This window comes from Rattus rattus, chromosome 1, assembly GCF_011064425.1.
Source record: "Rattus rattus isolate New Zealand chromosome 1, Rrattus_CSIRO_v1, whole genome shotgun sequence".
NCBI lineage: Eukaryota > Metazoa > Chordata > Mammalia > Rodentia > Muridae > Rattus > Rattus rattus.
In genome coordinates, this window is record NC_046154.1 from 118,029,539 (window position 1) to 118,043,658 (window position 14,120).

The 14,120-nt window shown below is 46.2% G+C and overlaps 1 protein-coding gene across 1 annotated transcript in view; it reads right to left on the minus strand.

Annotated features, from left to right (window-relative positions):
- Positions 1 to 14,120, minus strand: part of Aco1 (aconitase 1) — a 55,222-nt gene that overhangs the window by 16,564 nt on the left and 24,538 nt on the right. Inside the window, 7 exon segments of the mRNA XM_032905065.1 lie at positions 349 to 508; positions 1,816 to 1,932; positions 2,765 to 2,865; positions 3,998 to 4,169; positions 6,186 to 6,325; positions 7,012 to 7,195; positions 7,310 to 7,379. Of these exon segments, the coding sequence (XP_032760956.1) occupies positions 349 to 508; positions 1,816 to 1,932; positions 2,765 to 2,865; positions 3,998 to 4,169; positions 6,186 to 6,325; positions 7,012 to 7,195; positions 7,310 to 7,379 (944 nt within the window).

A 14,120-nucleotide genomic window follows, 5' to 3' on the forward strand; every position in this document is an offset into this window, starting at 1 on the left:
TTTGATCGGCCCGTGCCCTGTGCCCCAGTCCGGCTGCCAACTGCCAGTGCACCAAGACCGTGCAAAGTTCACTGTCCGGGTGGGGCTTATGGGAACAAAGTCTATGACATGACAACAGGTTCTTCTTCTATTTCTTCTTTCTCAGGCAGACCCAGATTCTCGGGGTCAGCAGAAATCCGGCTTCCGCTACTTCCCTCTACTTACTTTCTGTGCTAAGTACAAAAGAAGGCTGTTATACGCTACGGATTCTACTTCAAACATTTTGTGTTGGATGCTATTGTTGCACAGGAACTTCCTGGGCCAATCGGTGTCTACATCTGCAAAGAGGCTGCAACCAGAAGTGCTCACCTGCGCCTAACATCACGGACGGATTGCTGGTGTTCGTGCAGCTAGTGATGGCGGCAATCACCACAGAGCCATGAGCAAGAGTGAACTCACTGTCGTTATAGATAAACGTCTTGCGGTCATTGTGATGGTCTGGAGCAACTTGAAAACCTTTAAATCCTTGCTGTGGGAAGGGAAGGTTGAAATTATTACGTGCAGTAAGAAAGAAATAGGGCACACACAGTCTTCCCTAAAGAGAGAAGATATATATGACCAAAACTTCTCACTTTGGAAGAACTTCGACAGTAGTTTTAAGTGCCTACTGTCAACAGAACAAATACTTCTATGAATAAACTCTGAAATAGTCCAGAAAATTTCAATTTCTCTCTATCCTTTTTATTTTATTCTTTTTAAAGATTTATTTATTTATTATATATGAGTACACTGTAGCTGTCTTCAGACACACCAGAAGAGGGCATCGGATCTCTTTACAGATGGTTGTGAGCCACCATGTGGTTGCTGGGATTTGAACTCAGGACCTCTGGAAGAGCAGTCAGGGCTCTTAACCACTGAGCCATCTCTCCAGCCCCCATCTCTATCCTTTTTAAATACTCAAAAAGGCAGTTGTGAGCTCCAGATCTTGCTCAGCAGTGAAGTTAATAACGATTGCTTTCCTCCCTCCTCAAAACTAGGAGGTTAAATCGACACACGGTTCGAAGACAGCCTTCAAAGAGCCCTAATTCATCAGTGTGCAGTTGAGTGGCTATGGCCTGAAACTGATTCTGACCACGTGGCAATCTGGAGAAGGTGACATTTACTAGTCACTTTCAATGACTCTGATCAGTAATGGGAGGCACAGCGGAACATCTGGTGTAACACCGATACCTTGTGGATAAAATCCACCTCCACCTCCTTTGGGAGATGCTCACTGAGCAGCAGACAGCATGCTGGGAGCTTTGTGGCTAACAGAAAGGTTGTGATGCAAGTCTTACGCTCACTGGCAGGGGCCAGTAAATCTCACAGGCAGCAATCTCAGTGAAAGAAAATGGAGCTCACCCAGTGGGCTTCAGGGTATGAGCCATGAAGTTTTAAGTGAGGGAAAGATGACTTCCCGCCAGGAGAAGCTTGGGGCCATGCTACAGAGGAGGATATCTGAGCAGAACTTTATGGATGGAACAGAATAGGGTGTCTGCCGGGGATGGAGCAGGGACCTGCACACACAGAGAGGGAAAAGCAGGGACCTACAGAGTGTGTGTGAATAGGGCCAACCACACTGTAGAAAAAGGGTTTTCATGTGAAAAGGATCTATGCATAAACAGGTCGTATTTATAGGCAAGCTTGTGGTGCAGGGAAGCTGCTGGGCCCGTAGCTAATGGGGGAACCATGGAAGCGTTTAGGATAGAAGACATGCCCTTGGCACCAGGCTTCAGGAAGGTTCACAACAATGTGAAGCCTGGACCCTAGGGCACAGGGAGAGTCCAGAGGCCATACCTTGGCTCCAAGGCAGCTTTCAAAGTCCCTTTTCATCTCAGACACAGCAACTTTGTCCTGAGGTCTTTTAGGTCCACTGCAGCAAGGCACAACTGTTTTCAAATCTAACTCCACGACCTGTTTGCCCAAGCCAAAAGCAATTATAGACTTCATAAAGAGACAGCAGAACCATACCGGAGACCTTAGAACATCCCAACAATGAACAACCAAACATGCAGCCACACTCCAGAACCAGGAAGCCAGCAATCCTCTTACCCTGTGCAAGGTTAATTTCCCAACATTCAGCTGGGCACTGGAGTAGCATGGGCTGGCAGGACTCTTGTTCACAGAGAGGACATAGGCTACCTGCACTCTTCCACCCCCTACTCGCTAGAGTAGCTCACTCACGGCTTTCAGGCTGAGATGGGCTTTCTACTGAGGGATGTACCCACAATCCATCACTGCAGAAAATAGGCTGACAACTCAATGAGTACCTTTTCCCCTTGACACATGAAAACTGGGACCCCCAAGTCTGGTTCACTTTCTAATTGTGGCTGCTTGGGAAAATACGGATTCAGTTTCTCCGAAAACGAAGCAAATCACTGGATAAGCAGAGGCACTGACGTGGTCGAGCCTTCAGCTCTCTCTAGGACTGTAACAACGATGGCCTTGGCCCTTAAGTGGGCTCAGCTACCTTAATAAAGCTTGCTATGCAGAGTGTCAATCAGTCCGGTGGGGAGGGGGCACTCCATTCGCAGAGGTTAGGTCAGCAGCCACATTGAGACGTCACCCTGGTGTGTTTATGCCCTTAACCACCCTCTGCCACCCTCTTCTGTCCCTTATAATAACAACAACACAGAGAGTAACTTCCCACAGTTGGACCACCGCTGAAAACACAGAGCCCACTGCAACTGCGACCCCAGAAAGAAGAAAAGGGTTGGCTGGGGTTGGCTGGTAGCTGCTCTCATACCTGAGTGAAGTCTGGGTCTTGAGAGGCGTCATTGAAGTCTCGAAACATGCCCACAGCCTGAAGATAGCTTTTAATGTGCTTTACTTTGTCTTCCTCACGACCTAAATGGCACGAGCAGCAAATGGGCGTGTTACTACGAGAGCCTGTCTGCAGCTCTGTGTGCACACATGCACCGACGCTTCCGCTCTCTCAGCCTCCAGGCTGCTTCTCCCTTCTCGTCAGCACGGTCTGCTGCTCCTTCCAAGGTGACGAGTACAGAGCAGATCCTGGCTCCATTCACAGTGATGGTTCCTCATCAGGGGGATCCTCAGCCCGAGCCCACTGCCTGACTGCACCCATGCATCTGCCCTCAACTTGCCACAGACACTCTTAGCATTGCCACCTCATAGCTCTGGCTCATAAGCACTTTAGTGTACCTGGCCCTGTGTACTAAGGGCTTCGAATGAATTACTTCAAACTCTGATCCCATGAAACAGGTACTATTATTATTATTAATATTATTATTCTCACTTACTAAAGAGGCAATGCCAGCTCTGGAAAATTATTCAGTAAATTCTCTAAGGAATGCAGCTAGGACGAGGCAGAACTAAGACTCCGAATTTGCATCTAATGTCTAAAGTCTTAACCCCCAGTGCCGTATGGCCAGGAATATAAGCTGGAACCCATTCTGAGTAAGCCAGTCACAGCCTTCGATTCTCCCTCTGCCACTTATCAATCAGCCTTGGTTAGTTACATGGCTCGGATTCTGGTTTTCCTCTCCTACTGGTTAAGCAAGGAATCCGTCAATCTACCAATGTGTGAAGGGGGTACTCAAAAGGCACCCCAGAGACAACAAGTTACCATCACTAAGGTCCCTTGTGTCAATATAAAGAAATCGGCAGTTGAAAACTAGAACACACATCTGGGTTCCGGGGTACTAGAGAGCTCTTTTTGTTGGCCATCATAGCTCCACTTCACACCCCCACTTCACACCCCCACTTCACACCTCTGCTTCACACCCCCACCTCACACCCCCACTTCACACCAACTTCACCCCCGCTTCACACCTCCACTTCACACCCCCACTTCACATCCCCAGCTTCACACCCTCGTTTCACACCTCCACTTCACACCTCCACAAATCTGACAACACACTCTGTCTTCACAGAGAGGGAGAGTAAGTCTCATACAAGAGCACGTGTGGACGGAGGCGGAAGGCATTCCCAGCGTCTCCGCCTGCAGCCCTTCCCTTACCTGTCTGCACCAGGTACGCGATGCTAACGTCATCGACGGGGAAGAAGGCTGCTGTCGCACCGTACTCTGGGCACATGTTGGCAATCGTAGCTCGGTCAGCAATGGACAGCTGGGCCACTCCTGGCCCGAAAAACTCCACGAATTTGCCCACGACCCCAACTTGTCGGAGGTGCTACATGGCGGAAACAACGGGCAAGCCTGAGGCCTGACAGCCTGTTTACAGCACAGAACCACTTCTTTGCAATGCTTCCCAAAGGCAACAAGGCATCAGGACTGGATCCCAGGGTGGCAAGGGGACATCACTGAGGGACGGGGGACACTGTAGTTAGGAGCACTACGTCAACATTAACCTTAGTTTTGAGAAGGCCGTTGTGGTATGCACATTAGGGGAGCTGGGAAGAAAGGGGCAGGGACTCCACTAGTTTTCTATCAACCCTCCTGTAAATCTGAGATTGCAGGAAATTCTTATATTTTAAAAAGGAAGAAAAAAATGGCAAAAAAAAAAAATGAGTAACACCAGGGTAAGTTGTTCTAAATGACAAACATCAGAATGAAGCATGGTATTTGGGTAAATGATCTGTTTTTACACACCTAATGCATAGTTCTGGCTACCACACATCCCACAGGCTGCCCATCTCCTGTCTTCCCCCGGAAGCCAGCTTCACGGACAGCTGAGACAGCACAGAAGGGCCTTCAGTCACATGCATCCTACCACACTTTTCGGATGAGGCCTGTTATTCCATTTTTGGAAAATACTGTGACAATTTGTGGTGTTCAAATAAATCCAGCTCTAAAGTCTTTAAATATTAAACCGAAGAAAACCTTTTTGGCTTTTTCAGCACAAGGTCTATACAAATGGCTTCTATTCTCTATGATTAAGGGGAAAAAGCGTTTAAAGACCAAGAAACCACCTTCTTTCTTATATAATCACAATATTTAAGTAAATGATTTGTTTTTAAAGACATAGTACATAATACTTACTGCCACAAATCATGTTCCATGGAAAAGTAACTGAATGCTTTTTGTAAAGCAAGTGAATAAAAAAGGGGGCCAGGGTGTTCCTGCAAGAGTTTAAGAAAGAGCCCTACTACTTTCCAACTAGTAGATACATCTGTTACAATAAAGTGACTTAAAGTAAGAAAGTGTAAAGTTATTCACGTAACCAAGTTGCTGTTTACATATAAAAGGATCCAGGTGGGGCCAGAGAGACGGCTCAGTGGATAGAACTAAATCCCAAAGGTTCTCTCTCCTCTGTTCTCCACACATGCCTTGGCCTGTCTCTCACACACACGGAGGTAAACACGTAATAAAACTCAAAAGAAAAAGAACCACACGGAAAGAATCGCAGCTAAAGTGTAAAATATGTGTGGGAATACTTTTCAGCCTCAGCACACAGATTATGTCGGGAAGGGATCTGCTGAACTACAGAGACATGCTAATTCATTAGAAATATTAAAATTCATTTGCTCAGAAACAAATCTGGCAGGACATTATCACGCCTTTAAATCTTGGGGACAGGAGCTGGGACGCACCTTAACCAGAGTTCTGGAGAGGCAGAGGCAGGCGGATCTCTGTGAGTCTGAGGACAGCCTGGTCTACACAGAACTCCAGGACAGCCGGGGATACATAGTGAGACCCTGTCTTGAAAAACAATCTCAGTGACAGGAATATGGACACGATTTTAATTTCTGCATATTTTATGTCACAGTTTTTAAAATTAAGGAAAAGAATAAAGATAACCATCTAAATTTAACCACAAGAATCACTCTTACTTCATTTTATTTTAATATCTATTAACATATTACATCCAAGCCTCTCTGGAGCACAGACTCCACTGTATTTATTTCTGCTTGTTACTGGCTTTCTGGCTTTCTTTTTTTTTTTTAGATTTATTTACTTATTTTAATAAGTACACTGTCACTGTCTTCAGACACACCATAAGAGGGCCTTAGATCTCATTACAGATGGCTGTGAGCCACCACGTGGTTGCTGGGAATTGAACTCAGGACCTCTGGAAGGGCAGTCAGTGCTCTTAACCACTGAGCCATCTCTCCAGGTCGTCACTGGCTTTCTGAGGCGTGGAAGAGGCAATACACACACACAGACAAACACAGACACACGCAGAGACAGACAGACAGACCACACACACACACACACACACACACACACACACACACACACACATTACCTTGGTAATGGTGAGCACAATGTCCGTGGATTTTAACAGGGTGTGAGGCTTCCCCATCAGCTTGTAGCCAATCACCTGGGGAAGCACCATGCTGATGGGCTGGCCCAGCATGACCGCTTCTGCTTCAATACCACCTACACCTGCAGTGAGCAGCACAGCAGAATAATGCTTCACAGTCCTCACCGTCCCTCAGCCACAGACTCAGAAACCCGGCCAGCACCTTTACCTGCTATGGAGCTGTATTTCCCTAAGGACACTCATTTTTCTCTAGTCCCTCTACAGAGTGTGCCTTCCCCTAGGACCTGCACCAAAATCTCCTCAGTGCCACACTTAATATTGACTAGACTTGGCAGGCATCAATGTTAACAAACGCCTGGTTGATTTTCACTTATACGAATGACCTTAAACTTAATCCAGTTTATTTTTCCAAACAGAAAGTGAATTTCACGTCTAGGAACTGAAAATACAGCAGTAAACAGAACATACAAAGCACCTTTCTCTGTGACCATGCAAACATAGGCAGTGAGGGAGGAGCATGCAAACACAGGCCGTGAGGGAGGTGCATGCTCCAGGCAACCATGCAAACACAGGCAGTGAGGGGGGTGCTTGCTGCAGACGACCATGCAAACACAGGCAGTGAACAAGATGACCATGCAGACACAGGCAATGAGGGAGGTGCATGCAAACACAGGCCGTGAGGGAGGTGCATGCTCCAGATGACCATGCAGACACAGGCAGTGAACAAGATGACCATGCAAACACAGGCAGTGAGGGAGGCGCATGCTCTAGAAGAGCGCACATGACAGGAATGTGGGAGAAGACTCACCCCAACCAAGAACTCCCAGACCGTCAATCATGGTGGTGTGAGAATCTGTGCCCACGAGGCTATCTGGGTAGTAACATCCATCCTGATCAAACACTACTCTTGCCAAATATTCCAGATTCACTTGGTGAATGATTCCTGAGCCAGGAGGAATAATCCTCATGTTGCAAAAGGCCTGGGAACCCCACTAGGATTGAACAACAGGAAGAAAACTGAAAACATGTTTACTTGGTCTGCACACCTCTCTTTATGTCCCACAGACACAGAAAACCAAACAGAGAAACTGAACTCTGGTCCATACCTTTAAAAATTCAAATCGTTCTCTATTCCTTTCAAATTCCAGGTCTTGATTCTTCTGCAAACTGTCTGCCCTGTCAAAGAGAAAGAACCCAGCTGTATAAATTGCAAGGCTTTGCATGTTGCCCATCCAACCTGCTGGTGATGAATCGATGAGATGGCAACTGCATCCGCAGGTTTGCAGGCTGGTATTCATCCCTCTCGCCAGCTGGAAAACCGAGGCAAGCTGCAAACGCATGTTACAAATGACCTGGTTCAGGGATTCCTCCCAAGCCCTTAAGCACGGTGGAAAAACATGAGCTCAATTCCGCTGGAAGTTAAGCCGAAAGTCTCACTCGAGGGACAAACTCAAGACATGTGACAGAGCAGCAGAGACACATAGGGAACCCTTGCTTCTGCACCTGCTTCTCCTCTCTCTGCTGAGCCACATGGGGTCCATGCTGATGCGTTTATGTTGGAGAAAGTGAAGAGCAGTGGCAGGGTCCACTGTGTTGGAATCCCAGGCTCCTGTCTTTCACACTGGGGTTTATGCAGCTGGTTGCTCTCCACGAACAACGGTAAACCCCAGGTCCCATGCAGAGGTTTATTCGAGGCCATTCAGGTAGACTAGGTCACAGTCACAGCTCTGCATGTTTAGCACATAGGAGGCACCCACAGTCCGTATACGGGCTATGAGGAATCACTAAGCAGCTAAGCCTCAAGTCAAGCTCCACTCATTGTATAATCACTAACTATTGACATTACTGGAGAACAACTACTATTCTAACTGCCTGATTAATTTTCTCATTGAGTCTCCAAAATGATATTTTGAGTTAGGCACTTCTAATGTACGCATTTTCAAGTGAGGAGAATGAGATACACAGACGTTAAAGCTGCCGGGTGCCCTGCAGCTATTAGGTGGTGAGATCTAGGCTTCTGGCTTGGTGTCCACATTCTTACCCCCACCCCACATTGTCTCTAGTGTCTCACTGTCATCAGCACAACCTGCAGAAGCAGCCAGGGAGGCACAAGGAAGTCGGATGAGTTGCCGTGGTCAGATGGCTGATCAGTCTGTCATTTGAACCCTGGTCGGACTGTTTCCCAGTCTCCACTTCACCCTCAGCCCTTCCGTCCACTTACACATTAGCTACTGAGAAGCCAACGCTGCATTTGCACTGCTCAGTAGGCTCGGGCAGGAAAGAGGAGGGGCCAAACAAGGATGAAGTGTTCCTACTAACTCAGGACGTGTAAGACTGGACGGCACAGGAGTGTGCAGAAAGGGCCTGAACTCAGACCAGCCGAGCTTCCAGGAAGAAGGAAATGACATCAATCCAGGCAGAAAGATGAAGGGAACCAGCCAGGGAAAACTAGGAAGAAGGTGTGAACTAAAGTTCCCTAAAAAAGCCTCCCGGATACTCACACTGATTGGCTGGGTAGAACCATTTGGTTGGACAGCGCTGGGGTGCTGCAGACCCAGAGCTAAAACTATCTTAGGCTATGGTTAATTCCTTAGACAGTATCCATCACCCGCCTCTGCTCCTGACCTGATATCCTTCTATCAAGTGAAGCCCTTGGGATGTTTTGAGTTATTAACAGACCAAGCCAAGCATGTCAGACAACATCTACAGTCATCACCAGCTGAGCTCTCCCTTCTGAAACCTGACAACTGGTATCGCTGCCAATGTCTATGGCAGGCGTACTGGCTCATGAAGGTGTCTATATAACCACTTCCACAGTGTGGCATGCCATTCAGGGGCAACCCACAGCCGCACACCTAGGCCAGGGGAATGCATACTTGGTTCAGAATAAGTATCATATTCCTTTCGAAGTTAGAGCTGTGTTTTTTTTTAGATAAAACCAGCCAGTACGTATTACCTCTCAAAAATGCATTTAGTGAATATACCGACCCTGTCCTCCTACTGTGACATGAATATTGAATGAAATCAATTTCTAAGAGACATTAGAGCAGGGGTCTATGAACTCTAAGTTCCAGGGCTGAATTCAGCTCAATATTGTAGATGCTTCATCCCCAAAGAGTGACTTTGTTTTAAAGACTGGGGATGGGTTATATGACAGATAGCATGTGGCTACCAAAGCCTGAAATATTTATTTCTGAACTCTGTAGAGAAAACAGTATTGATCCTACTGAGAAACTGAACGTCTGAGTATAGCCATGTTAGAGGAAAGCGAGGAAGACATGGAGAAAGGAGGCCCAGCTGCAGCAGAGCAAGGCAGGACTCCAGTGCGGGCATCTACCTCAGCAGGTGGATACACGCACCGTTCCTCAGTTTCACAATCTCCCTGTTCCTCCTGAGGCCTCCAGCCCTCTGGCTCCTGCCTGTCTCTCCCTGCCCTGGTGCACGTGCATTGGGGGAAACCCTAACACCTTGCCTTCCTTCCTATATCTTTCTCCTCCATCTGTCTACAGCTCATCTGTGATCTCCTCTCTTTCTGTCCACTATGACTGTCAAAGCATTCATCATGAACGTAGCTTCTCCGTCCACTAGACTCACTTCCATATCAGCACCAGTACCGAGTCTCCTACGTACGCACGTCAATATCAGCTTGCTACATCTGATAAACTATAAATCCTTTGTTTCAGAAAGCCAATTCTTCAGCCTGACCCGAACCTTGCTTTTCCATTCCCTTCATATTCTCCAGTCCAACTCTCAGGTTCACCACAGGGCAGCTCTCTTAGGATTCTGTCCTCTGTCCCCTCGGAGGATGATGCTTCGGTTCTTCTTTCCCTTAGTCTGGATGCTTCAGGATTCTGACTGAGTGGCCCTCTGGAGAGCCCTCTGGTCCCCAAGTCGGGATTATTTGTTCCTTCTCCGGGGTGACCACACTTAATAAGTGCATTGAAGTTATATATTCAGTAAACCTTCTCTTTGAAATTTACTAGCTTACTGAATAAATATGGGTACAACACAGGTCTGTTCAACTTATTTTGAACACCAGAGAAGGGATCTCCAAACATTGTTTCTACCAGTACAGGTGAGACTGTGACTCATTATGTGGCTGGTGGCCTCTCTCCTGTGACACGTGAGTACTCCCGGACTGTAGTCACCACTCTCTGCTTTCTCAATGTCTGGCATCAGGAGGATGTGCAGCGGAAGCTCGGAATGAAGAGAATGCTTACCCTAGAACATGTTGGGCAAAATGATCTCAGGTATCTTCACAGAATGATTAAAAGCCAGAAATGCTCAGGCTGTTCCAACCTTACACCATGAAAGCAAAGCATATCACACTGAGCGTGGCTCGCTGTGCCTTGCTGCAGTTACCAGAATGAACAAACAGACCTAGAATTCCAAGTTCTGAAGACTATTTAGTTTAATACCACTCAAAAGTTTCCTAAATTAGTCCAGTCTAGTGAGCCTTTTCTTTTGCTCTTTTGGAGACACGGTCTCATGTAGACAACTGGCCTCAAGCTCCTCATCCTCCTGTCTCAGTGTTCAAGGTTCTAGGATTATCAATGTGTCAACATGCCTAGCTCCAATCTAGAGCACTAATGAGGTCTCCGAATGTGAATGGCCTCATAAACAGAAGGGATAAGAATCCCCTTAATTCCACAACGTAAATTCACATTTGTAGATCCTGAGACTTTCATGGAATAGAGCCTAGGAACTCACAAGTAATATTCCCAGAGAAAATAGCTTTCATACTCGTGAAACCTAGTCATTAACTGTTGTGAAATTCTCGGGGAAAAACCAGCGAGATAAATACAGGACACGTGACGGCAGCATACTGGTTAGGCGCACTCATCTGCAACAGAGGATGAGAGCGAAATTATATTCAAACCAGACAAAGGCTCCCAATTGCTGACGGTGTGCACCCTGACACCCTTACCCAGCTCTCTTGGCTTTTCTAGAGCAGACGTGGGAATTAGCCCCAGTACTCACTCCTGGAATGGTTGGCGCATAGCACTTTTCATTCTTTTAAAAGGTAAGATAAAGCTTAGGTCAGCCTCCAAAACTAAAACTCAAGAAAAATAAAACAACTACAACAAAAACCCACTAAAAACCAACCCACCCAACCACCCACCCAGAAACCAACCAACCAACCAACCAACCAACCAACCAACCAACCAACCAATCAATCAACCAACCAACCCACCCATCTGCCCACTAACCAACCTACCTATCACAGTGGGGGCTGGTGGGGATGCTCAGTGGTTAAAGGCACCTGCCACCAAGCTGACAACCTAAGTTTCATCCCTGAAGTCCACACAGTGTGAGGAGAACATTTACTCCAAGTGACATGTCCTCCGACCTACACACGTGCACCATCCATACCCCCAGACAAATGCACACAAAATAAATCAACCTAAAAACATCACAATGAAAATGTTTTAAAAGTTCTACGTGCATGCACTAGATCTGAATTTATATGCGACATTCAGCGTTGCATTTTATGTTTTCCTAATACCGTTTCCATTTCGACCATGTAAACGAAAAAGATCCATTAAAAAAATATATAAAAACAAGAGATGACGAAAGTCAACACTTTATGTTCCAACCTAAAGGAAAAATAATCAAGGACATAGTTCAGAGACATCAATAGTGTGAACCCAGAGACATCGATAGTGTGAGCCCAGAGACACTGACAGTGTGAACACTTGGGATTTGAGGGCAGCGGGGCAGACCTGAAATCACTGAATCCTGCTTCCAGGATCTCCAGCTTCCAAGGAGGTACCAGGAAGTCAAGCTCTCAACCTTCAGAAAGCTGCAACCCTTTCATACAGCTCTTCATGTTGTGGTGACCTCCAATCATAAAACTACTTCACTGCTACTTCCTAACTATGACTTTGCTACTGTTATGAGTCATAACGTAAGTGTCTGATATGCAGGATATCTGATATGTAACTCCCATGAAAGGGCTGGATGGCCCCCCCGAAGGGTTATGACCCAGAGGTTAAGAACCGCTGCTCTAAGGTAGAGTGGCTCTGACTTTGTGAGGTGACTTTATTATTACTTGTGAGGTAGGACTTCAGAAAATCCTTTCTCGAGTAGGGCATGACTTTGTATTTTACTTTCCAGAACAGAACCACTGAGCAGTGCTCACGTGACTTAAAGGGGGCACGGGAGAGAGACAGCACCCAAGAACGGTTCTGGGGCCAAGGGAAAGGTGAGGAGAGTCAGTCAGTTCAGAAGGCTGGCCATGTTTCTCTCGATGCTGAACTGACCTGGTTTAAACATTTAAATATTAATTAGAGAGCGTCTTATTTTCTAGTTTCCTTTGAGGATGTATGGAACCCACTTACATCTCCAATGGGGGATTGATTTTTGTTTTCCTTTGGATTTTTTTCTGGCTTTATGGGAATAATTTTGAATGACAACGACCAAATAAGAGTTTCTTGTTGTAAAAATAAAGACTAGTTAAAGACTAGTTAAAACCCCAGAGGGGCTGGTTAGTAGGCTAGCACCCCCTCTGATGCTCACAAAGCTAATGCCTTAGTTGCTAGCTGCCTTAGTTAGGATTATTAGTGCTATGATGACGCACCATGGTCAAGGCAACCTGGGGAGGACAGGGCTGATTTTGGCTTGCACTTTCAGGGCCCAGCCCATCACCCGGGGAAGGCAGGACAGGAACTCACACAGGGCAGGAACCTGGAGGCAAGAGCTGATAGAGAGGCCATGGAGGGGTGTCACTTATTGGCTTGCCTCTGGCTTGCTTGGCCTGCTTCCTTATAGAACCCAGGACCGCCAGCCCAGGGAGGGGCTGAGCCCTCCCGCATCAGTCATTAATTAAGAAGATGCTCCACAGGGTGGCCCACAGCCTGATCTTCGTTTTCTCAGAGGCTTCCTCCTCTCCGATGGCTCTGTTACGCTGACAGAAAACTAGCCAGCACCCGGCCGGGAGCCTTTTCTGAATTTCCAGTATTAGTTAGAAGTATGCTTGAATCCAGGACATTGAAATCTCCTGTCTTTTTAAAGGTTCACTGTATTTTTAGTTGTGTGTCTGGGTGCTTGTTGGTGCACGTGAACGCAGGTCAAAAGAAACCAAAGAAGGGGGGCAGGTCCCCAGAGTTACTGGTAGTGTTGAGCCTCCTAGCATCAGTGCTGGAAGCTCATCTTCGTGTGAGCGCTTATCAGCTGAGCCATCTCTCCAGACCCAAGACAGACGTCTGTGAGGCATCACTACAGACTGCCGCCATCATTTCCAACTACAGTGCTGTCAGCAGCGCACATAAGTGTCTCCCTCGTGACACCTGGACAGTTAAGGTTTAATCTTAATTATTCTGATAAGAGAATGTGGTGTTAGAAATACTTATTTTACTTTTTTATCACCCACAAGGTTGAAAAAGCTTTTGATACTGTTCACCTCGAATTTTTTTTTAAACTGGAAATATATATTATTCTTTACAAACTCATCAGCTGGGTTTGTTTTTCTAAATAGATTACATATTCCTTTCCTTTTCTGTTTTGTTTTTGAGACACAGTCTAATTATACAGCACTGGCTGGCCCGGAACTCATGGAATTCCACCTGATTCTGCCTCCCAAGAGATTACATTGTTTACATACTAGATATAACCTTTGTCACATTTTTTTGCATATAATTTACTTCCTATTGTTTTTAAAGGCAGGATATCTACAGACATGTCCCTTATTTTCTTCCTTTAGTTCTAAATTTAGAAAAGTCTTTCTAGTCAAATATTTGACACATCCAAAATTATTATTTCCTTATAATTTAAGTCACTGTTACGTATCCAACATATTTGAATTAGAATGAAAATACGAACTGCTATTCTTACTGCTTAAGAGAATGTGGAAAGTCTCTTGTCCACTTACAGATACTCAACATGCTTCTGTCAGATGCCAGGCTCCTCATGACGACT